The following is a 26,741-nucleotide window of genomic DNA, read 5'->3' on the forward strand; positions in this document are numbered from 1 at the left end:
ATCACATCTTTCCCCCTTTAATAAAACAATCTTTACCTCTATAACTAAATAACATTTACCCCCGTAGAAACATAGCCATCTTCAAGTTCTTAACTATACATGTAAACAAATGTTTCAGTTTAAACTTTTTTTTTTTTTTTTTTTTTCATCTTAAAAGGTCCATGTTGCATTTTGCTCCTCCAAATAAACTAAATAAACTTTAGCAACTTTCAATCAACCGTTTAGGTGGCTGAACATGTCTCTTAGGTCTAGCCTGTACTCCAGCAGCTGGCAATTTCGACAGTTTGGAAGGTGTCTCAACAGCTGGTGGTGCAGACGCTGCTGTGAGACCACTGTCAGTTAGCTCCATAGATTCAGCCGTGTCCCGCTGAACTGTCTCCTGAGCTGTAGTGTCCTTCTCAGTCAGCTGTAGTTGAAGATCCGTGCGGTTCCTCCTCAGAAACACTCCATTCTCCGTCTGGATCCTGTAGGAGCGTGGAGCAACTTCCTCCTCCACCTGTCCCTTTAGTCTCCATGTGCCTGTAGAGATGTCCCTGAGACGCACCATGTCTCCAGGCTTCAGCATCGGTAATTGATTTGCCGTTCGATCAAACCAATGTTTTGTTTCGCTTTCTGTTCCTCCTTTACTTTTCTGACGTTATGAGCACTTTTTGGCGTCAGCAGGTCTTCATTTTTTGGGTAGGTTAGAGCGAATGCGTCTACCCATCAGCATTTGGGCTGGTGATAGCCCGTTCTGTAGACGTGCACTCCTATAGATCAGTAAACTTTTCTGAAAGTCATCTCTGTCCTGTGCTTTTTCATCATGCTTTCACTGTTTTCACTGAGCTTTCTGCTAAGCCGTTGGACTTGGGATAGGTGGGACTCGACGTAGAGTGTTGAAACCCCCATTCTTTGGCAAAGGCAGCAAACTCCGCTGCTGGGAAAACTGAGGCCCATTGTCCGAAAACACTTCACATGGGACACCATGTCTGGCGAAGACAGCTTTGAGGTAGCTGATGACTGCCTTGCTTGATATTGACTGCAGCGCTCCAACTTCTGGATAATTTGAAAGTAGTCAGTGACCACTATGTAACTCTTTCCATTACAGTCAAATAGGTCAGTTCCAACCTTGTAGTAAGGTCTGTGGGGCACCGGATGAGTCATCAGCGGCTCAGCTTGTTGTTTTGGCCTGTGGATGCGACAAAGTTCACATGACGCTATGTCTGGCTGATATCTTGGTTGATTCTCGGCCAGTACATTACTTCTCTTGCCCGTCGTTTACACTTGACTTCTCCGAGGTGGCCTTCGTGTATCTTTTGGAGCATTTGTTTACGTAGTGACGATGGAATAACAAACTTGCTCCCCTTCAACACTAAGTCATCTACCACAGTGAACTCGGCTCTGCAGTTCCAGTAGTCTTTTATGTTCATGGGGCAATCCTTTTTGTTTTCAGGCCATCCTTTCTGTATCGCACGCTTGAGTTCTTTCATAGTTTCGTCAGCATTTGTCTCTCTCCTTATCTGTTCTGTTCTGTCAGCTGTTACTGGCAGATTTGTCACAATCATGTCCACGTATGCCTGTATTTCTGCATTGCTCTCGCTGTCCGTACGTTCCCCTTTATCCACTGCTCTAGACAAGGTGTCGGCGGTGTACATGTATTTCCCTTGTGTATATATCATGTGCACGTCATATTTTTGCAGCCTGATTAGCATGCGTTGTATCCGCACAGGACAGTCATTCAGAGGTTTGGACATGATGGACACCAGAGGTTTATGGTCAGTTTCTACTTCAAAAGCTTGACCATAGACATATTGGTGAAAGCGTTCACATGCATACATGCTTGCTAATAGCTCCTTCTCAATTTGAGCGTACCTGGACTCCGCGCTTGTCAAGGCTCTGGACGCATAGGCGACAGGTAGCCACTGCTCGTCGTATTCCTGCAGCAGCACCGCTCCCAGGCCGTACTGTGACGCATCTGCTGAGATTCTTGTTCTCTTTTCTGGGTCATAAAACTTTAACACGGGCTCTTGTGTCAGAGTCTCTTTCAGTTTCACAAAACATTTCTCCTGCTCATGAGACCAGATCCATTCATTCTTCTGTTCAAGAAGACTCCTGAGAGGTGCTGACTGCGCTGACAACTGTGGGACGAACTTGGCCAGATAGGTGACCATTCCCAGAAAACGTCTGACCTCATCTTTGTTGTTTGGTCTTTCCATGTTGTTGATTGCTGACGTTTTTCTCGGGTCAGGCTTCACTCCCTCTTCACTGACAACATCTCCCACAAAGGTAAGTGTTTTCACTCCAAACTCACATTTGTCTTTGTTAAGTTTCAGATTCACTTCCCTTGTCTTGTCTAAAACTTGTCTCAGTCTTTCGTCATGTTCTTCTCGATTCGACCCCCAGACTATGATGTCATCCATCATTGTCTCCACTCCTGGTATGTGCTCGAAGATCATGTGTATAGTCTTATGGTAGACTTCAGGTGCTGACAAGATACCATACGGCAGACGAAGAAACCTGTACCTGCCCTCAGGTGTATTGAATGTGCACAGTTTCGAACTCTCCTCGTCCAGCCTCAGCTGCCAGAACCCTGACGAAGCGTCTAGTTTACTGAACCATTTAGCTCCCGCAAACTGTGCCATGATTTCTTCTCTGGTTGGTAACTTAAAGTGTTCCCTTTTTATCGCTTTGTTCAAGTCCCTTGGGTCCAAGCACGTTCTCAGAGCACCTGTTTTCTTTTGCAAAACAACCAGCGAGCTGACCCATTCAGTTGGTTCGTCTATTTTCTTGATGACCTCCAATTTTTCCATGCGCGCTAGCTCCTCTTTCAGTTTACTACGCAGCGCAAAAGGAATTTTCCTGCAAGGATGCACAACAGGAGGCACACTTTTATCCACACGTATTTTGTGTTCTCCAGGTAGACATCCAAGTCCTTCGAAACAGTCCTTATACTCCTCCATGAGTGAGTCATGGTCATTTGCAGTATCTGATGTCACAACAAACACTCTTTTAACCAGATTGAGCTTTGTACATGTCTTGAGTCCCAGAATTGGTTGTGCACTCGTATCCACGATCAGCAGCAATGCTCTTATCTGCTGGCCTCTGTGTTTAAAGGTTGCGATGCATCCGCCTTTAACAGGAACCCGTTCTCCAGTGTATCCTGTCACTTTTGTTTTATAGGATGAATTTACTTTTCACTGTCAATTTTTAAGTCTTCAAAAGATAACAGGTTTACATGGGCACCTGTATCTAACTTGAACGGTATTATCGTCTCATTCACCTCTATTGGCACAATCCATTCCCTTTTTTCTGTTTATGGGCACGTACCACATCTACGATGAACTCATCATCCTCCTCTTCATCCTCACCAACTGCTGTGAACTTTCTGTTTAAAAGCTGACTTGCAACATCTTGCATAGTGATTGCTCTTTCCACATTTGTTACAGGATTTCCATAGGCAGGACATGATTTTGGCTTGTGGCTGCCTCCACATTTACCACATTTGAATTCTTCAGATTTCTCTTTCTGATCTTTTGTTGGTAACGTTGTCTTTTCCTCAGCTTTTATGTACTGCATGCACTGTAGTTTCACCTCTCCGAAGCTCTTTTGCTTGTGCTCGAGTGGTTTCCGCTGCTCTGCACATAGTGACACACTTGTCTAGTGTAAGTCCAGTCTCTCTGAGCAGTCTTTTCTTAAGTGCATTATCCACTGTGCCACAAACAATCCTGTCTCTCACTAGGGATCTCTCAGGGTGCCAAATTCACATGTTTTGCTTAGTATGTGAAGCTTGCTAAGTACTGGTCAAAAGGTATTCCTTGCTTTGATCATGGGTGAAAACTTTTACCTCTCAAATGTCACATTCTGACTAGGCACGAAGTACTCTTCAAACTTCGTCATTAGATTGCTAATGTCAGATTAGCTTCATCCAGCTGAAAGCTATTATATATGTCCAAGCATCTTCTCCCATAACATGCAAAAGGATGTGAGCTTTCAATTTTTCGTCCTCACCCCTGCTCCGCTTGCTGCTAAATATATTAAATCTTTGCTTAAAACGCTTCCAATTATCAGCAAGATTACCAGTCAGTTGCATGGAGTGGGTGGACTTAGCCTCTCCATACTGAACGTCGGGGTATCAGACTTCCCCAGCCCTCTCTTGTTGCTGGATGTCCTCCAATTCGGGCACAAGATCCTCTTCTACTTGTTCGATCTGTCCTCGTCCCCCGCTTCATCCACTGCCACTTGTAGCCATCACACGCCGTAGCAAACTCTCCTAGCATGTTGCTGTTCATCACCTTTACGCGACCGGAGACTTTCTTTCTTTTCCGTCTTCACCCGCGACAAATCTTCCTTCCGTAGCTGCTCGCGGGCCACTTCTGACACCATGTGTTGCTTTGCTTAGACTTTATAATAAGCAGACGAGGCGTATTTGCTGGTGAACATACTTTACTCAACGCTTTCTTCGAACAACGCTGCTGTGCTACCCGCATGGCTACCACTGTTTTTCCACCTCCTGCCTCCGGCTTCCACTACGTGGCATGCTGGTAATGGAGTTCTTAACCCAATGTATCCATAACATACCACCTTGACTAAACCTTCTTCTTCACACTGCACGCAAAGGGGTCCCTGCAGACCGAGTGTCTTGCCCTCTATAACTGCCCTCATCTTCTTCTCTCTTCTGCTATGCAGTGAGAAATCTTTTCCTATAGTCGTTTGTGTATTTTTTCCTTCTTTAACCTTTCTTTCCGTCCACTGAAAAACATTTTTTGTGTAAAAAGAAGCCCCTGTTTTGCCACAACACGTAAAATTTTTGGGATTTTTTTTTCTTCTTTTTTTAAACCCTCAAACAAGTTCATCTGTTTCTATGGAAGCACTCGATGATTAATTAATAAGTAACTTAAATTTTACTCTCCCAAACCCTGAAAAATCCGGTGAAAGGGCCTGCCCTTTTTCCCACAAACAAGCCCTTTAAAGACCCTCAACCCTTTTACAACTTTTTTTTTCTTTTTTTCGTTGCCATCATCACCTTTGCGTCGTTCCCTTTTTGCCCCCAGATTGCCAAGAAGTCGTTATTTCCCTTTTTTTTGCGCGGTTTTACTGCAAAACCCCGCGCCAAAAGGCGTGAAAAGTCATTACCGTTACAGCCAGCGTTTTGGAAATGTAGGAAGTACGCCCGGGGGGGCCGGCCGGAACAAGCTTGGTATCATGCATGTAATGCCCTTGCCCACCGGGCAAAATGGGTAGTAAATTTTTAGTAAAACCCGCCAAATGAATTTCAACCCGCATTTGGCGGATTGGCGGGTGTTAATTTAGAACCCTGCTAAGAACACATTTAAAACTTGCCCTGTTTAAGCCTGTTGGGTGCTAACTCTAGCAGGAGGACAACCGGTGTAGGCAGCACCCAATTGGTTTAGTTTTTCTCTTTACTGACAGCACTCCAAATTCTCCTTTAATTCTTTCTGTTGATTTTAACTTTGCACAGTGTGTTAAGGAAAACAGTTTTTTCCAGTTGTGCTGCAAATTTGGAAGGCATAAATATTTTCTTTCTGAACATGTACACAGTGAGATAAAAATTTAACTTTTTTTCACCCGTTCTCTACTGATGTTAAAAAGCAGAGATACCAGCTCACGAGTGTGCAGTCAAAAGTGAAGTACTATATATAGTCCAGCAACTCCTACAGATTGAAAATTGATGCATATGTTTTCTAATAGGGGCAGCTGTGGCTCAGTGGTAGAGCTGAGCTCCCACTCGGGAGGTTGGTGCTTCAATCCCTGGCCCTACAGTCCCATGTCGAAGTGTCCATGGCGAAGACGCTGAACCCCGATTTAGCCCCAAAACTTGAGTGTATGAATGTGTGTGAATGGTGAGTGTTTCCTGTATGATGTAAAAGCGCTTTGAAAAGTCGTTAAGACTAGAAAAAGCACTATAAATACAGCACATTTAATATATAATTGTTACATTTTGTTGCTTTTCTAGATAGTGCATTAACTAACCATAGTTTAGGCGAGTGGTTTTTAAAGTGTGAAGGGGAGCCTCCGCAGGGGTGCTCTTAACACTTAAAAAAGCTCAGTGAATGTAAGTAACGATTATTATTAATAACATTATTATAGAATATCCTAAATGTATGATTTGTTTAAAGAGTTAGTTCAGCAATATAATAGTTTGGTAGACTAGGAAAACCCCGCTCACTCTGCTGACAATTTGATTTTGCCTTGCAGCTCGGTCTGGAAACCTGCACGTTTAATTCTCCTGCTTCAGTTTACAATTTTGTAGGAACCAATCACAAAAGGGCTTATCTACCTGGCGCGCTGTTGGCAGATTTAACACAATGACAATAGAGAAGTGACCAAGCAGCTTCTTGTTTACATTCAACATAGCGGCCACTGAAGCACAGCAAACCCGTTGATGCCGCTGTCGCTTCTACATCACCCGGATCGTTGGTCTGATTGGTTGAAAGACTATCAAATTGCGTAGAGAGTCATTTGAACTATGCCCATTGGTCACGTCTCTTGTGCAGAGAAAATACAGAGCAGACTCCCCAGAACAACGCTCAGTCTCAAATCTATTGAGCTTGGCTTAGTCTGGTGATAGCCAGACTAAAAGTTTGTGGTAAAATTACTGTTTTCCCACCTTCCCAGAGTCAGTAATTCCTGAAGACACACCTTTTTATGTAAGCGGTGTAGTCTGAAGTTTTTTGTCAAACTCTTTTTTATTACATTATTAGGCTATCTTGGCTCAATTGTAGTATCATAAGTTCCCGTCTGGTCTGGATTACTGCAACTCTCTCTTCATTCTCCCTCACAAATCCCTCCATAAACTTCAACTGGTCCGGAATTCAGCTGCCTGCATCATAAATTGAACCCCCTCCACCCAACAAATCCCTCCTATCCTTCAGCAGCTCCACCGGCTCCTGGTCTATTTCCATTTCCAATTCAAAATCTTTAAAGAGTTTTTCAAAGTTTGCATTCAAGGCCACCCACAACCTTGCCCCCCCAGTATTTGTTTGATCTCACCCAGTATCCAACTCCCTCCCGCTCCCTCAGATCCTCTTCCTCCATACACCTATCTGTCCCCTCCGCCCTAATCAACACCATGGGGAGCAGAGCTCTGCTCACCGTCTCTGGAATTACCACCCCAACTTAGAAACAGTGATTCATCCCCCCATTTCAAATCGCAACTCACATCTGTTTAAAACTGCCTATTCCACTTAATGTCCATTGCTCTGCCTTAGTCTGTTGTTATTATTGTATACTTTACTTGTTTTTGCCGTTTTTAAATTCCTTATTTATCCCTGTATGGTTTCCTTGAATGCCGAGAAAGGCACCTTTAAATAAAATTTATTATTATTAATAGTGTCACTAAGTTCAAATAACACACATAGGCATCCAGGAATTGAAAAAAAAACAGGTTTTGGTAACTTATTCCCAGTTTTAAAAAATCTAATAGTCTCCATGCACATATCACGTAGTTGGTGATACACAGGTGGTGGCTGGAACAGGCGCTGGGTACTCCATGCTTTAGGGAGAAATGCTGTTCCATTGTGCTGGGTTGTTTTATATACAGTTGTGTTCAAATTAATGGCAGTCCAACATCACTTACCTCATAAATCATATTTTTTGGTAGAAGTGATATTTCTACATGTCAAATAATTTACTACTAAGTGTTGTAGAGTCATAGAAAACCAACAGACCCAACAGTCATGACATGCATGCTGCTCATTCTGTTTAATTGAATCTGTAATTGAAAGGGGCACGTTCAAAATAATAAGTGTTGTGTTCAAGTAACATGTGTCAATTATGGCCCATATTTAAGAAAGGAAGGAAGCAAATGTTGTGCATTCTGGTTATAGTGGACTTCACACTGAAATACTCAGCAAAATGGGTCGATCCAGACATTGCTCTGACAACACTGCCCTTTGATTAAAAAGTTGACTGGAGAGGGGAAAACATATAAAGAAGTGCAGAAAATGATAGGCACCTCAGCCAAAATAATTTCACATGCCTTGAAATGGCATCCAAAGCCTGAACAACTTAGGAAAAACCAGTCAACTGCCATTTGAATGGATTGAAGAATAGCCAAAATGGAAAAGGCTCAACCAATGATCCTCTCCAGAAAAATCAAAGACTTAAAGTTACCTGTGAGTTCTGTCACAATCCATGCAACACAGATGTGACGCAGTTCTTAGAAATAATGGTTATGCAACTAAATATTAGTGCAGTGATTCAAAGCAAAGTAAACCCTTAAGACAATTTTTCAGTTTTAGAGTTTGTAAAGAAAACTGCAAATACTATTTTTTTGTTTGAACAGCCCAATAATGTGAATGTGTGTGAATGCATTGATATTATATAATTAAAAGCTATTCTAAGGATTCTGAGCATTATTCACTTTTTTAAAACACACTGCTATTACTCTGAACACAACTGTACACATATCTTGTGATCACAAGTTAATCAAAACATGAGAACAAGTTAATTAAAACGTAGGAACAAAGTATCTTGTGTGCAGGCAATAGCATTTTGTGACCTCAATAGAAATTTATTTCTGTGGCTCTATACTTGTCACCTCTGCATTGGTTCATTTTGTAGGGCTGGATCCGAATATTCCAATTTTTCGTTCAAAAGGGAGGTATTTGATGTTCTATTTTGGGATTTGAATATTCCTTTCAGACAAAAAAAGATCTGAAGCTTAAAAAATTGTATTTGGTACAGCCCTATTATTTGGTTAAAGTTAGTAAGTAAGTAAGTACATTTCTACTTTCTCTACTACTTGCCTTGAAAATGGTCCTTGTGCCCAAAACAGCGACCAAATGTATCACTGCAAAGGGGGAAAGTTTGCGCAGAAATTTACTGTTTTCTGATTTTTTAATAGACAACTACCGTAATTCTTCCAATTGTAGGAAAATATATTTTAATTATGTATACAACTTATTTTAACAATGACATGGAAAATGTCTGTTGTTCAGTAATCCAGGACATTCGGTAGTAGTGGTCAGATATGGGAGTCTCTCATCTCCTGCAACACCTCTTCCAAAGCTTCCTCCATTGTTAGTCTGGGAGGTCTGTGCTTGCAAATGTACTGTGGAGAGAATGACAGAATGCTGTAGATAAACTTGAATAATTGTGTGAATTATCTACAGGTTTCAGAAAGCCACTATTTAATGGAATTTAGAATGTAAAACAAGTTCAAAGGGTGACTGTTTTCTGTTCATTGTATCTGTCTAATGGCACTGACTGATTTTCCACTTCACTAAATAACAGATCAGCTACATCAGTTAGGGAATGCAGGAACGTTGCGTGCAACAAATGAATCGCAGAGATAAATATGGTGATAAAATGTTTGCTCTATTACAAATTGGATATTCAATCAATTAGGCTTTTAATCAGCAATAAAACAGGCATTTCTTTGCCTTTTGCAGGAAAGTCTACTGTTCCGGAATATTCACAACTGTATATTAGTATGTTCCGTGTGTGTATGGGTAACTATGCTTTACCTCTTTGGTATCCTCCAGCATGGTGTATCTGTAGTTTGGTGGTCCCAGGCTTTGCACCAGGCTGGAGTGAAGATGCCGGCCTCTTTCGATGAAACATCTTGTCATGGCAAGTTGCTGTTTAAGCATTTCATTGAGTGTAAATACAGCTGGGTTGAAGGTGCTGAGAGCTGAGGGAAGGACACACACACGCACACAAGGACACACACACACGGCTTTAGCAAAAACAAGAAAAAAACACATTGGGGAAAATGTGGTCTTACTTGTGAAGGAACCTGCCACTATTGGTACTACTACTGTGAGATGAGATGAAAAGAAGTGAACGATTTTCTTCACCAGTACCGTACAACAGCTTTTACAACTGTTACGACAAATATGTGTACATAATGCTAACAACGTAGCTAAAGCCAGGAGACTGTCATCTTAGATTGGCATAGAGACTGGAAACAGGGAAAAACAACAGCCAGCATAGCTCTGGTCAAAGGAAAGAAAAGCACCAACCAGAACCTCTAAAGCTTACTAATTAACATCTTGTTTAGTCTATTCTGGACAATTTCTTGGCTAGGCGCAGTGACTTGTCTGGAGTCTATGCAAAGTTAAGTTAACCCTTGTTCCTGGCTCTAGCTTTATGTTTAACATGAGATTGGAATCAATCTAATCATCTTATTATCGGTAAAAAAGTGTACTTCCCAAAATGCTAAATATTTCTTTAATCACTTTAACAGCCTAGTGTAGCATTGCATGAGTATATTTCAAATATATTTTGCTAGCAGGTTTCTAACACACATTGTCCATTCATCTGTGAAGGGCGACTGTCATCTTAATACTCTACAAACGTGCCATGTTGAGCACCCTCCTCTCTCCCACCCTTAACCATCAAAAGCTCTGTTGTTAAGGAGGTGGAGTTATTCAAATTCATAGGCACTGTCATTACAAACAACCTAAAATGGGAGGAAAACAGTTTCTCACGACACCTCCCAAGGTGACGCCTGGAAACCCAGGTGCGCTACCCTCTGCTTTTACCCCTCTAGCTGGTCAGTTTGCATTTCAGTTGGAGTCCTTTCTTTTCAGCCAAAGCCAGTTACTACTTCGCTCAGCAGCCTCTGACAGTGCTCTGTGAGCTTGTCGTAATGCCTGTCCGCAGACTCCTATCCCGTTCAGCAGCCTGGTTTTTGATGTAGCTACAAAACCTTTGCAACCAACCTCTACTGGGTATCTGAGTTTGACAGCCCTGTTGTACTGCCTTGGCTTCTACAGTCATGAACGAAATTATTGGCATCCCTGGAACTTTTCCAGAAAATGCACCATTTCTCCCAGAAAAGTGTTTTGGTATACACATGTTTATTACCTTTAAGTGCATTGGAACAGCACAAAAAAGCAGAAGAAAAAAGGCAAATTTGACATCATTTTGGACAAAACTCCCAAAATGGACTGGACAAAATTACCCTATTAAAATTGTGAGTAATTAATTTCATTTCAAGCATGTGATGTTCACTTAAACTCACCTATGGCAAGTAACAGGTGCTGGCAATATAGAAATCAAAACTGAAGCCAGTTAGAGTGTATAAAAGTTGGCTCAACCTTTGGTTTGCCACACCAAGCACGGAGAAGAGAAAGAAGAGCTGAGAATTGTCTGAGGACTTAAGAAGCAAAATTGTGGAATCTTAAAGTGTCCTTTCTCCACTGTGCACAATATAATCAAGATAGTTCAAATGGTGGATTAACAACCACATGAATCATGACATCTGTAGCCCATAATGTAGGGCCTAGTGTCAGAAAGCTGGGTCTGCGTCAGAGGTCATTCAGCAGAACAATGACCCGAAACATACCTTAAAAAGCATGCAGAAATAGTTGGAGACAAAGCGCTGGAGAATTCTGAAGTGGCAATCAATGAGTCTGTATCTAAATCTCATAGAACACCTATGGAGAGATGTCAAAATTGCTGTTGTGAGAAGCACCTTTCAAATCTGAGAGACCTGAAGCAGTTTTCAAAAGAAGAGTGGTCCAAAATTCCAGTTGAGAGGTGTAGGAAGCTTGTTGTTGGTTATAGGAAGCGTTTGGTTTCAGTTATTTTCTCCAAAGGGTGTGCAACCAAATATTAAGTTGAGGGTGCCAACAATTTTGTCCGACCTAATTTTTGAGTTTTGTGTAAAATGATGTCAAATTTGTCTTTTTTCTTCTGCTGTTCCAATGCACTTAAAATGTAATAAACATGTGTATACCAAAACATTTGTCATTGCAACACTTTTCAGGGAGAAATTGTGCATTTTCTGGGTGCCAGGGGTGCCAATAATTTCGTCCATGACTGTATATTTGAATTATTCAGCCTTTTGCGTTCAAACGCGTCTCCAATTGCAGCCTTTCATGGCACAGTTAGCTCCAAGATGAGACTGAAACTACAACTAATGATCTCTGGCGGAAACGTGAGCTTCTTGTCTAGATCAACCTGCCTTTTCCAGTTCTGAGCCGTGGCCAGCAGGGTTGGATCGACTCTTGCAGCTGGCTTCACTGGAAGTTGTCCTGCTCTTTCAAAGGTCCGACAACCGCCAACTTTAGAGAAATTTTGAGTAGCCCTCAAAATAGCGATTAATTTGCCGGATAAAAAAATAAAATTAAAATATTCAGTTTCAATAGGGCCTTAGCTGCTGTCAGCACTCAGGCCCTAATTATAGAGACTTGGCACAGGTATGCTCTCTCAGAGTGCCTTCTAGTGTTCTGTGTGTATTTATGTTGTATTTAGTTTAGCAATCTTACCTTCCACCATTTCTGCACTTAGAGTGTGAGCAACCACTGGTGTGAGATCCATTGTAGGACTCAAAGTAGCCATACCTACAGAGTGAGGAGAGACAGAGATAAGAAACAGAAGTACTGAGCTGTTTTATACAACACCTTCAGATTCCACATCATTGTCAAATTAATCCTGATTAATTGTGACTACTGTTAAGAAATGTGACAGTGGTAGTGATGATTAGTGCACCTACCACATCTTAGGGCGCTTTCACATCTGCCTTGTTTAGTTTGGTTGAATTGAATAGTTTGTTTGCCACGTTGGTGCGGTTTGTTTGGGCAGGTGTGAATGCGGTAATCACACTCAGGTGCACACCAAAAGCTGACCTTGATGAGGTGGCCTCAATACGCTTTCAATCAAATTCTTGAGCCATTTGTTTATCATGAGAACGTGATCTGGACCTCAAACCGCACTAACTATTTACACGCTGCAAGTTTGAGTTAATGTCTCATGTGGTCAGGTGTGCTTAGCAATCTGCGATGCAGCAGAGCAGCAAACTGTAGCAGTTTGCAGTGTTTGTCTCACAGAAATAGACAGCAGTCAAGTTGTTGTCCGTCACTCGCATCTCCCTGGTCAAACTTGTTGCTGCGAAAGTTGGAGAGAGACACTGGCAGAGCAGAGCGAAATCTTGGTGACCAGAGCAAATGTGATGCCATTCGCGAAATAATGTCTGATTATTTAGCCTTAATGAAATGAGCTGGTTTCACCATGGAGATGTAAGAAATATGCACTAGTCCACACAAGACTGTATTTACTTTCTTGCTCCTTTCCCAGGCACCTTTACAGAGCCCCGCTGGGTTCAGCAGAGAAAAGAAAAAAAAAAAACTAATCAATGTACATGGTTTAACAAACTGTACGTACGGATTCATAACAATCCGTGCTCACGGTTTACGTGAGCAAAGTAGGAAAAGATATTCACAGATTTAAACTTCTGGGATCAATTACTCTATAGCAAAATTGTATTATATCACAAATAACGCATCTTTCCTAACGTAGTAAAGTTAACAATGAGCTACAAACCATTTTTTATCAAAATGAGCCATCCTCCAACCTGGAGAGACCTTGGTGTCTAGTAGCAGTCGGCAGTGCTTAGACATATAATCTACACTGACACAAAAATATTCTATTCTATTAATTTAATGATTAAGGTTGTGTCTCCAAACTTATGTTTTAACAGTAGGTGCTCGGAGGAGACAAATTATAATTAAGATAAGAATATATATAGAATATCGTATATATCGTTTTTTTTTTTGTCTTTTGTCAGCTGACCCCAGGGGGGCTTCCTACACATTTGACCAATAAGAGGAGTGAACTTTCTTGCATGATTTGCACTGATGCATTTTGCTACGCTTGGATTTTTCCAAGTGTGAAACCAAACCCAGCTAAGTTTAAAAACTCATCATTGGACCAAAGCAAATAAATTAAACTATGGGTGTGAAAATATCCTTAAATATACAAATGTCATGTATGGCAGACTAACCTGCGCGCCTTGTTAAACCCAGTTGAATGGGCTGAGTCTGAACTTCTGCCTCTTTTAAAACCAGTCTTGTCAAAGCATGGCTCCTTGACTTGCGAGTTAGGCTCCGGCTGTCATGTGATACAGAGAGTCTGGAGTCCCTCGATCTGCATGTGTGACTGTGACCTGGGGTCTGTGAGGTGCAGGAGCGACCTGTGTCTGAGAAAGTGCTCAAGTAATTATCTTCTGTCCTCTCACAGGACACATCTGAATCCTCCTCTCTGACTTCTGGTACCACCGTCTCTTCATCTCCATCTTCTTGCAAGTGCTCTGAAATCTGGTTGACACTGTATTTTGACTTTGTCTTGCTCTCACTCTCAAAGTCATTTTGATAGTCCAATGCGCCCTCCTGCTGCTCCTCCTCTTTCTTCTCCTTCTCTTTATATCGTAACTGCTGTTGATGTCTGTTAGGAGATTCAAGAAGAGGGACGCTTTGTTTGACTTCTCTCTGTTTAGACAGTAGGGAGAAAGCAAACACATCAGCCAAGTGCTTGATCTATGGTTCTGCTAGTCTCCACGCAGAGCTTTTGCTGTAGCCTAGGTAAGTGGCCTGGTGTTTATACTTGTGCGTTGATGTATGCAACGGGCTGGCGTGTGTGTGTGTGTTTTGTGTGTGTTGTGTGTGTGTGTGTGTGTGTGTGGTGTGTGTGTGTTTTCTCTCGTGACCTATATAAAAGATACCTGGGAGCCAGAAATCTTTCTGATTGAGAGGAGGTCAAATACATATTTCCCTCATTAAAATGCAAATCAATTTATAACATTTTTGACATGCGTTTTTCTGGATTTTTTTGTTGTTATTCTGTCTCTCACTGTTCAAATAACTACCATTAAAATTATACACTGATCATTTATTAGTCAGTTGGCAAATGTACAAGATCAACAGGGGATCAAATACTTTTCCCCCTCACTGTATGAATGTATATGGAGAGTGTTAAAAAGGTGACTTTGAAATTGTGGCGCTAACGGCGACGCGAGGAAACATTTGGGTGCACTTAAATTTTGTGCTGGTGCACCTAAATACAAAATTAAGGCGCACCAGTACAACCGACGCAAAAGTTATTCTGGAGCCCTGAAATCACACTTGTTATATATTTCTTTCCTTGAATCCTGTTTAATGTACCTGGGTTGAACTTGAGCAAAAGTATAATTATTGCAAGTTGTACTACTTTTTGTATTGGTTTCATAAAAGAGGTCTGTTAAATTTGCACAGTAAAAGTTCTGTATTTTGAATGCAATTGTCTTTGCATTCGGATTCCTCACTTCAATAGAATCATGACTGGCTCTTCTTTGTAAACAGCATCCTTTTCTGGGGCTATGCAAACCTGTACTAGTGTGGAATTACTCTACATTATTCACTCATCATGACAGTAAAATAGATAATCCTAAAACAACCTACTGCAATAATTCCTCTCTCAACCAACAGAAAAAAAAATACCATCATATACCATAAAATCAAATTTGGAAAAATACCGTCATAAATCTTTGGTCATACTGCCCAGCACTAGGCTCATTATTTAATTTCAACTAATTTGACTTTATGTACAGTAGGTTATTGACACCCTTTTTGACATCCTCAACAACCTCAGCAACCCCCGGGCCAAGGGTACAAAGGCTGCCATTTGGCCAGAAAAATGGCAATCATCCGCCAGGTCCTGAGAGACACAGGAGCCTATCTGCCGTCTCTGAAAACCTTTGCAGGGTAACCGCTTCATCTATCCTGAAGGTAACTAATAATGAATAGGTTATCAGATGCTATTTGAGTCCATGATCTAAACTTAAGCAGATGTAGTGTATGTGTATTTGTTTAGGAAAATTACCGTAGCAGGCTTCATTGTAAACATTGACACAATGCTCTAGATGGGCTCTAAACTGCTGCAACAGCTCTGCCAAGTTCAAACAACACTGTAGGTATAAAAAGGTAAATATGGTGCAAAATGTGAGAGCGCGTAGATGCAATGTGAGCACTTGTAGAACATTATTTGAGATCTTATAAAAAAAAATCTGTACTCGTATTTTTTTCACTTCAGTCACTTTTCCAGTGTTTACAACCTCTAAAATATGTTGCTGCAATGTGCTCTCTCGCATCACGCAGCGTTAAGTCTGCACCCTCGGTTTTTGCAACACTTCATGTGATATATTTAGTGCAAAACTAATTTGTACCTGTGGACTAAGTCTGTGGAGCTCTAAGCCAACAGGACGGCCGGGGACAGCAGGGTTTCTATCGCCAGATGAGGGACAAATCTGTCTGGCTTATTTATTTAGCATGAAAGCTAGCGTTAGCTAACTAGCAGCCAGCCCGCTTCTAATTACTATAATATATTACTGACTGTTAAAAGTGTTGAGATAATTAAAAGGTATTTACAGTATTTAGAAGCGGACTGGCTGCTAGTTAGCTAACCCTAGCTTTCATGCTACATAAATAAGCCGGACAGAGTTGTCCCTCATCTGGCAATAGAAACCCTGCTGTTAGACTAAGTCCACAGGTACAAATTAGTTTTGCAACAAATGTATCGCAAGAAGTGTTGCAAAAGTCGAGGGTGCAGACTCGCCGCTGTGTGATGCGAGAGAGCACATTGCAGCGACAAATTCAAGAGGTTGTAATCACTGGAAAAGTGACTGAAGTGAAGAAAAAATAATTCAAGTACAGAGACAAGTTCTCAAATCATATTCTACAAGTGCTCAGATTGCATCTACGAGTTCAATTTTAGTTGTACAAGCTCTCAAATCCTATTCTACAAGTGCTCACATCGCATCTACGCGCTCTCACATTTAGCACCATATTTACCTTCATAAACAAGTTCTGCCAGGATCTTCTTGAGCTTTTCTTCAACGCCATACATAGGGCAGTTTTGTAAAAAGGAATAATAATCCAAAAATGTGTTCAAATAAGATATTGCTATGTGCAGAATGATAAAACAAACAAAAAACATTTGTAATTCCAGGAGGCTGGAACAACAGCCCAAATGCAAACCAGTTCCAGAGCACTTTTAAAAAGATCCTGGTTCCCTGTGGTTTTGACCCAGATCATACTGGCAATGCCTTCACCACTTAGCATAGCAGGTGTCAGTGACCATGACACCTTCCAGCCAGAAAACAGCTTGTCTACATCGAGCACTCCAACCTACCCACTGAGTTAGAGGTAAGCCAGTGCTGTGCAACATACTCTGCTGGCTGGGTTGCGAGAAAAGTCAGCCCTCTTCTATCTTGTGACACCTGCTGAGAGGCCAACAGTAGAGGCCTCCCGATGAATAGGCATATTGGCTCTTAAGTAAAATGAATAGAGGAGGGATGGTGATCCCATGGATGGGAAATGGTGTCAAAGTCATCATTGCAACAGAAAAAGATGTGCCATCCATCAAGGGTTCTCCTTGCTGTTGAGGAAGAGCTGCATTCCCGAGGCATATTTGCCCTTGGAGAGCACCTCCTTGAAAGCCAATGGCAACACCATCACAAGCCTGTACAACCTTAAAATACAAGGCCAGAGTCTAAGGAAGTAACTGAACAAGACCATCCTGTTTAAGGGCTAGTAGGATGCTCAAAACTCACAAGAATTTGCTCACGTCAGACCTGGAGAATATTATAAAGCTTTGTAGTAAAGGGGCTTGGGTGTGGACAGTGTGCAACATAGCACCACAAATGACTGCCAGTATTGAAATAATGTTACATTGGTGCATTCCACATCTTAAGGAACATCACAATGCTTACTTGCAATGCTTTTGTCTCGTGGCCGTAGCAAGCACTTTGCTTTTTTCGCCATAGAACAGGAAGCTGTAACTTTACTTTTGTCCAATCTGCACCTAATTTCACAATAAGAGTCCAGGACTGGAGATACTAAACACTTTATTGAGTCATAGTACCACCTATTGACGGGAAGTCAATTGTAATCACTAATGTTTAAATGCCCGTGAGTTTTTCCTGTGTGTCTGTGTGTGTGTGTGAGAGAGAGAGAAAAATACATCTTGCACTTATGTAAAGTAATTTATGACATAAATAAATGTATTAATTTATATTACTGTAGGATGTTTCTCATATGTTTTGTATCTTAACTACATGCCTATCGGCCATCGTGCTGAATCTATTTAGGATTTCTACATTAAAAAAAAACATTGTTTTTATGTAAAACCACTATTGATGTATTGGTAGAAAAATATATGGAGTATTAAGACAACATAAGCCTCTTTCCCCATTGGCTCCTATTTAAGCAAGATGATAAGGTAAGTGGTTCCATCCTGGCATGGCAAGTCAGAGCATATGCTTATTTTTGAAAATATATTTGTATCTCTTTTCTGTGTTGTAAATTGTAGATGGTCCTAAAGCACTCCTTGCTGTATCAACACAGGAACTAAACACAGCTGAATTAGCACAATTTTAAAGCATTTCTGTCGGAATTCTTCTTAAAAGGAGCCAGAATAGACAATGCAGGTTAAAATTAATCAAGTTCTGACTGCTTGAGTTGCTTGCCCTAGTATTGTATTAGCTTACATGTAATGCATAATTGCATTATAGTACACATCCAGATAACATTAGATATCACACACAACTAATTTACTTTTCCATTCTTAATTAACTTCTGTCATTACGCACCTCTATTCCTGGTGTTTCCTCAGTAAATTCAAGGGTAGCAGGGACAAGGTCTTCTAATGTCATCACATTTATTTTTAAGTCTGCAGTAACACAAGATCATAACAGAGATTATAAATTATAGTTTTTATCGTCAACACTTTTAGTGTGCTATGCAAATTGGCTCATAGGAGTCAGAAATATATATTATTTTACGGTATTAAAATCTCATGACACGGTTTTATGTTCAAAAATGGTGCATATTATATATACACTCACCTAAAGGATTATTAGGAACACCATATTAATACTGTGTTTGACCCCCTTTCGCCTTCAGTACTGCCTTAATTCTATGTTGCATTGATTCAGCAAAGTGCTGAAAGCATTCTTTACAAATGTTGGTCCATATTGATAGGATAGCATCTTGCAGTTGGAGATTTGTGGGATGCACATCCAGGGCACAAAGCTCCCGTTCCACTGCATCCCAAAGATGCTCTATTGGGTTGAGATCTGGTGACTGTGGGGGCCATTTTAGTACAGTGAACTCATTGTCATGTTTAAGAAACCAATTTGAAATGATTCAAGCTTTGTGACATGGTGCATTATGCTGGAAGTAGCCATCAGAGGATGGGTACATGGTGGCCATAAAGGGATGGACATGGTCAGAAACAATGCTCAGGTAGGTCGTGGTATTTAAACCATGCCCAATCGGCACTAAGGGACCTAAAGTGTGCCTAGAAAACATCCCCCACACCATTACACCACCACCAGCCTGCACAGTGGTAACAAGGCATGATGGATCCATGTTCTCATTCTGTTTACGCCAAATTCTGACTCTACCATCTGAATGTCTCAACAGAAATCAAGACTCATAAGACCAGGCAACATTTTTCCTGTCTTCAACTGTCCAATTTTGGTGAGCTCTTGCAAATTGTAGCCTCTTTTTCCTATTTGTAGTGGGGATGAGTGGTACCCGGTGGGGTCTTCTGCTGTTGTAGCCCATCCGCCTCAAGGTTGTGCGTGTTGTGGCTTCACAAATGCTTTGCTGCATACCTCGGTTGTAACGAGTGGTTATTTTAGTCAAAGTTTCTCTTCTATCAGCTTGAATCAGTTGGCCCATTCTCCTCTGACCTCTAGCATCAACAAGACATTTTCGCCAACAGGACTGCCGCATACTGGATGTTTTTACCTTTTCAAACCATTCTTTGTAAACCCTAGAAATGGTTGTGCGTGAAAATCCCAGTAACTGAGCAGATTGTGAAATACGCAGGCCGGCCCGTCTGGCACCAACAACCATGCCACGCTCAAAATTGCTTAAATCACCTTTCTTTCCCATTCTGACATTCAGTTTGGAGTTCAGGAGATTGTCTTGCCCAGGACCACACCCCTAAATGCATTGAAGCAACTGCTATGTGATTGGTTGATTAGATAATTGCATTAATGAGAAATTGAACAGGTGTTCCTAATAATCCTTTGAGTGTGTGTGTTATATATATATATATATATATATATATATATAGGTCGGGCTCTCGTACAGTATAACTGGTATACACAGAGGAGACAACTGTTGACGTTAAGTCCCATTGACTCTTATTCTTAACACTAACTGCTATCTTTCCTGACGTATTTGATGACCCAATGAACTACTCTCACCTTCAGAGGTAACTGCACTCATTTCACTGTGGGGATATTCAGAGTCAGGCCCAACAAAGAGTTCCTCCAGAGAAAGCACCTCATCATGGCATGACATGGACAAGAGGGGACGCTGTGGACTCCCCACCTTGTGAGGGGAGTTCCGACTCAACGGAGGAGATGGGGAGACACAGGAAGGAGAGGGGGATACGGAGAGCACAGACGGGCTGAAGTGAGCCTGAGTCTGACCGATGAATTGGAAAGGAGAACTGTGGCGAGAAGGATAGGCAGGAGAGTGAGGTGGTGCAGGGGATGATGAGGGAGAGATAGTAGCGGGAAGAGGTGAGGCGTAGGCCTTCTTGCTGGTTTTGCTCAACAGCTGTAAGAAAGAAAACATTGTATCGTTTTAAATTGTGTGTCTGTCAACCACAGTGTTTCTATAAGATTTGTGGGAAATGTTCGCTTCCATTTGCGAACCATGCCAAAGACAAATATTCTTTGCTTTGTTATAGAAAGAAATAGTTTAAAATTGACTAAAAATGCTGAAAACATTATATAGCAAGTCTGTCTAAGACATGTAACTGTGCCATAAATGCCATATGATAAAAATGAAGTTAAAAACAAGCCAAAACAGTTCATGATTCAAAGTTGAAAGATACCTCATCTGCTCTCCTTCTGAAAGAACGTCTCCCTGGAATTGAGAAATTGTTGTCTATTGAATCCAACGAGTCTCCAAGCAGTTTCTTCATGACCTCTTCATCACTTTCCAGACTCACACCACTCACTACTCTTACCGACTTTTTCTCCAATCCTCCCGAAGTAACTACGGCATCAGCAGCTATGGACCTGACACGAAAATCTGCTTCTTTTGGAGGCCTAGCAGCAGCAGATTTACTACTGTCAACAGCTACAGTCGTCACATTCTTAAGGAAACGTTTCCTCATCAGACTTGTGTCACTGCTGGACTGTGCTGAAAGTTGCACAGGGGCCTCCAGGGAGTGGGAAACTGGTGCTGGTAAGATTCCTACATCTGAGGTTAGATTCTCAACAGGTTTTTGCCCCTGTCTGGAATGTTCCTGAACCTGCATGCCACTGTGGTTATGGCTCTCAATATGAGCCAGTCTTCTCAAAGCAGCAGTCTGCGATCCTTGCTGGGAAGATGACGCATTTCTGACCAGAGGGGGTGAGAGGGATAAATGAAGAGAATAATACAATAATTGAGATTCAGCAGTAGAGGTGAATATTGGAACTGGAAATATTTTGAGAAAACACTTTTTTTCAATCTAGTGCTAAATATGCCAAAAATACCACGGTTTCATCGTATTGCAATTACAGCTATAAATGTATTATTTTTTAAATGTCTGCGTAAAAAACAACAACTTTTTCCCCCATTGAACACAATGTATTTTATTTTGAAACACACTGGAAGAGAGAGGGGTTTCTAAACTGCACTTTCTGTCCTTGAAGACTCAGCTCATACCTTAGGAGCAGTATGACAGAAAATGTTACTGGTTTTGAAACTGACTTTTTCAAACCGTGCTGTAACTGGCCCATGCCTACCCTACACTAGTTTACCCTAGGTGCTCTCTGAAGAGACACAACTTTAGCATTAATTTATTTAGCAGGGGGTTCAAATAACCATCTGTTTTATGCTGTTGAAGTGTTGCCTTTGCAGTATATGCCCTAGTCGATGTAGACACGTGTATCAGGTGCAATCTAGGATCTAAAAGGAATAAGAGCTTTGAGATGGCCTTCAAGATAGCGGACCACCAGTACACCATATACTTTGTCAATAGCAATCCCCACAAATCGGTCCCCAAGCGCTTCAGTTAGATAGTAAATTCCGTAAAGATATTCTTTACAATTATTCCCCGAAAGAACCAAGCAGGCCTGCCTTATTGCACTACTCATATCATCTTCGAAACTTGCCATTTTCAGCGCGCAGCTTGCTAGCTCGAAGTTTGTTATTGCCCGAGGGAAGGGATTTTAAGAACGGCAACACAGAGAAAGGGGAAGAGGAGGGAAATCCTGCGTAGGATGTCAGGCAAATACCTTCCAAGACTCTCTCTTCCTTCACAACAGCTTTCGTTTTTTCGATTACTGATTTCCACATTCTTTTCTATTCCTTAATATTATTTTTGTAAATAAATGCCTATTTTACGCTTATACCTCGTCTGGTATCAGAGTTGTGACATTATTTATTTAACTTACATACACAGAACCTTGACGTTACCTGTGTTTAGGCACCTTACATTTGGCTTTTGCTGACAGGTGACTGGCTGCTGTTGGTTGCAGGTGGCGGAGCCTTCTTTAAGAACCTGCTCCCTCCTCCACCCAGAGAGCTCTGAGGTCTGAGATCCTGGCATAAGAAAGCAAAAGGTGGACGCTTGTTTTCAAATTGGACTTACAAACGTCCCACTGTAGAAGTGTCTAAAGTCCTACTGCATTTATGTTCTGAGAAGTACAGCATCAGTTAGCTATACCTTCTACTAATGTATTTACCTTGGTAGAATCGCCGTCTCTTCTCTGTGTCTTCGCAGCAGCAGAGCCCAATGTGTCAGCTCCATGCTCAGGAGCTGAGCTGACCGAGGACGGTTCACTCAGATCTGATAATGAAGGGTGTGTATTTAAGGAAGAAAATCTGGTTTTCACAGCCCCATCCACAGCACCCTAAAATAAGGAAAGGAAAGACGCGTTTCTGATGTTACGCGCGTCACTTACACTTTTTGCGATTTGAAACACACACGCTTGAAACTCACTGTATGTACTGTAGCACCCTGCACAGACTTAACGCCTCCTCTGTTGTTCCTCTTTGCAGACAACAGAACTTGAGCTCGGTCCAAAGCGAAGCTTCGACCGCCTCGTTTCCACATCTTAAACTTTGGGGCTGTTATATCCTGCGTTGGATACAATAGCGTCACCTAGTTAGCTAAGCTAACTAACGTTACATACGGTGCACTTTAAAAAAAAAACGCTAAATAGATTATTTTCGAGGTCATTCATTGCCTATTATAATTTCATATGCATTAACGTTCGGTTACTGTTGTTCATGTTGCCAGGTTCAGGTCGTCTACCTCCGCTTTTCGTTGTTTCTTTTTGAGACTTCACAGACAGTTGCCAGTAGGCTCGTTCGAGATGAGCCAGGTCTGAGCAGAATCGATCACCGGCGATCGGCGCCCGTTGCATGCCGGTTAGATTTGTGTCCGACTTGATCCCGACTTGCTCTGACGTCATGCAGACGTGGGCAACGGAAATCTCACGAGAGCAAGGCGGCCGCAGTTCTGAGACGCAGACGGCGCAGTTGCTTTTCACCGACTGCAAGAGCCAGGCGGACCCAGAGCATGCTGGGAAACGCCGGCTTCTCAGCTGATTTAACACCTGATTGGTTTACAACATGATGACGTTTTATATAAACTTTTTACTGTTTTTGAATCGGAGGGATTTTAATTGCTATTTGTCTGATTTAAAGACTTATTCTGTCCAGAACACATGTTGTGTGACTGATAGTTAAGTTTAGAAGTCAGACAGACTAAATCTGATCAGATCACGTATCATCTACAGTGTGTTGTTCATTAAAATCAGCAACAGGTCGCATGTAGAGCACTTTGCCAGCTACTCTGTCATAACTAAAACAACTGGAGACTGGGTACCAGCTGGTATGAGGGTCTGATTATATTTTATTAAATCGGAATCGCACCACAGTGTTTTCATCACTTCCTAGTCCAGCCTGAAGGAGCTGGAATCGGCTGGAAACTGTCCGACTTTACCGCAGCTTTTTATCACCGCCCCCCGCTGCTGCCGCCTGCTCTCGTCCACTTTACAGGCGAGGCGCAGTTCATCTCGAACGAGCCTAGATTCTTCTTCTCTGATTCATGGCGGATCGCAAACCAACATCTTAAGGTGCATACCGCCACCTATAGGGTCTATGCGGAACGCCCAGTGTTCGAAACCAACCCCGCAGGTACAGCCATAGACAGTTAAAGAAATGGACCAACAGATCCCGTTGTTCTCATAGACAGTTAAAGAAGTAAATCAACAGATCCCGTTGTTCTGGACGGAGACCAGTGAAGCAAAATAGAAACACTGGCTAGGCGTTACTTTTTTTTTTTTTAATATTCAAATTTTATTGAACAATATGGACATACAGTAGAAAGAAAAATCTTCTGCACATCTCAGAAGTCTATGTTCTAAAAGAGCCAGGGGGTTACTAAAGGAAAAAAAGGAAAAAAATAAGCAAACCAAATATTCTGTAAAGCTTACAGAGGTCATACGATCTGACAGCTTTCTTGTTCGTACAGGTGGAAATGGAGGCAATGTATTGTTTAAGATTAAGAGCCAGCTCAAAAAAGCTTGGCTTCTTTTTCAAAACCTTTGATTTATGCAAATAAAATTTGGTTAAAATAATAATTAGATTTATTGTGTAATACTCAGAATAAAGCTTTCCATTATGTTGAGTGAATCCAAACAATACATTTTCCCAGTGTAATGTAAAATGAGGGTAAATATGAACAGCAATAAAATGTGATAACCTACTCCAAAGTTTCTTGGTGTACTGGCCAGTGACGTGCAGTCAGGGTAGGCAGGGTAGGCAGTGCCTACCTTGCCAAAATTCAAGCATAAAAATGTTTATTAAATAAATGTATTATAAACTTGTATTTGTATTTTTACTGTTTATTCTTGGGATTTATATGTGTTGTTCCAATTAATTAGATGGTACTATGACAAATGTAGCAGTTACGCATAATCAAATAGAAAAAAAGGCAGAATAAGCAGTGCCTTTGCTGCCCATTCAAGCGATTAGCCAATGTTGCGCATGCACACTTCGATGCTGTATTCTTTAACATGTACGTCAAAAGGCACAACTCTGCCGTGCCTTTGTACGTAAATGTGTTATGCCAGTAATCGTCTCCGTTAGATATCAAACATGAACCAATTAGAATCCAGATATTACTGTCCCTTTGCGTAGCTGACGTCATTACACCAGCTACGTTGTAAGCGCAATCCCCGCGAAATTCAAAGTCAAAATGACAGCAGCGGAGTCCGCCGATATCACAGCGGTAAGGAATTTCTCTAAACTCGAACTTAATTCAAAAAAAGAACTAATAGCAACATGGAGGTCTACGCCAGCCTTAGATGGACTACTGCAGCAAAAGGGACAAATACTCGTCGCATCGTTTCAAACTGACTGGTATGGAAGAGGAGATGTGGCTATGTGGCTAACAGTGAGCGGCGGGACCTCTACGGGGTCCTGGATCTGAACAACCTGCCCGCAGCTTTAACCAAGCAGGAAAAGCCGTCAGCTCATATAATACCGGCAACTACAGCTTTGCACATTTTCCACCCTGAAACGGATCAAAACATCCTGTCGGAACCGGACCGGGCCAGCACGTCTTTCAGCCCTCGCCATTCTGTCTATTGAGAGTCAGAGACTATGCGAACTGAAGGCCCGTAAAGACGAGTTTTACAACGCTGTGATCGACGCCTTCACAAAGCGTCGGATGGATTTTATGTACAAATCTACCGATTGGTGAGTCAGAAACTATTTTAGGTTTAGTGTGATTGAACTAATGCTGCTAGCCATCTGCCTTCATATTCAGTTGAGTAGTGTGTGTTTTCATTGTTGCTGACTGTGACTGACAAACATACCCAGTAAGCACACATACGTCGGCACGACGTCTGCAATTGATCGCTTCATCTGCAGTTGATCGCGGGTCATTTGCAAGCATCGGTAATTGAGTGTATGTACGTCGTATTACGATGGAAGTCTATACATCGCAGCAACGTATTAAATACGTCTTTTAGATGTATTAAAAGTTCCTCAGTTGTTCGCGGGTCATTTGGAAGCATCGTTAATTGAGCGCCTGGACGTCGTATTGTGATAGAAATCTATACATCGCAGCAACGTATTAAATATGTCGGTAAAATGTATTACAGGTTCCTCAGTTGTTCGCGGGTCATTTGGAAGCATCGTTTATTGAGCGTCTGGACGTCTTAACGTTACACACACTGTTGATGTGATGGACAGTAAATCTGAATTCTGCCCAGCAACATATTCGCGCCACTGTCAACAAAGGAAGGAAAAAAAGTCGCCAGTCGACGAAGGATTAGGAGGGACGACTGCTTCGTGTTGTAAACTCTATGGTAAGCACTATTTCATTTTAATAACTTTAGCTAAAACAATATTTCGACGTTTTCGCATGTGGAAGTTGGTGTTCTTTTGGAAAAATAACAGCTATTTTAGCTACTAACGCAAGCTAAGTTAACTACGCCATGTCATCGTTTAAGTTCATATTAAAGCCTTATCAGGCCAACATCGCACCAGCCGCGATTTTCACTTCATTTAAAATTAAAATACCAGTGTTCTAGCTAGCTAACCAAATTTCGCTACCAATTTCACTAGCGTTAGCTAGCTAGCTAACCAACCACACGTTAACGTTTACACAGGCCATTACGTTAGCTAACGTTACGTTAGGCATAATTGAACGTTACCCGATCTCGTTACCGTTGATGCTAGCGTTAGCTAGCTAACAGTAACCTCAGTCATACTTTGCTTGTATGGGTTAGTTTTCTTTTATTGGCTTAAATGGAACTGAAACCCTCAACTGGGGAACAGTTTAAGACTTGAATACTTGTTATCAAATCAAATGGTAAGGTAAATTTGAAATATAGTGATAGCTAATAGTCAACTAGCCATTATTTTATTTATTTTTTTAAAAGGTGAAGAAGTTCAGGGGCGTCTAATTGCCTGCTAACGGTCGGACTTAATACGTTGTGATAGATA

The 26,741-nt window shown here is 41.5% G+C and overlaps 1 protein-coding gene across 1 annotated transcript; it reads right to left on the reverse strand.

Moving 5' to 3' along the window:
• Window positions 1-8,781: 8,781 nt before the first annotated feature.
• Window positions 8,782-23,052, reverse strand: LOC116695890 (uncharacterized protein C19orf44-like). The gene is given in 12 exon segments (XM_032526414.1): window positions 8,782-9,052; window positions 9,468-9,634; window positions 12,219-12,293; window positions 13,733-14,216; window positions 18,353-18,432; window positions 19,982-20,339; window positions 20,620-21,130; window positions 22,194-22,211; window positions 22,213-22,319; window positions 22,463-22,630; window positions 22,720-22,857; window positions 23,035-23,052. Coding segments are annotated over 11 exon segments (2,169 nt in total). The 5' UTR covers window positions 22,834-22,857; window positions 23,035-23,052; the 3' UTR covers window positions 8,782-8,965.
• Between the last annotated feature and the right edge of the window lie 3,689 nt (window positions 23,053-26,741).

This window comes from Etheostoma spectabile, chromosome 9 (genome assembly GCF_008692095.1).
Source record: "Etheostoma spectabile isolate EspeVRDwgs_2016 chromosome 9, UIUC_Espe_1.0, whole genome shotgun sequence".
NCBI lineage: Eukaryota > Metazoa > Chordata > Actinopteri > Perciformes > Percidae > Etheostoma > Etheostoma spectabile.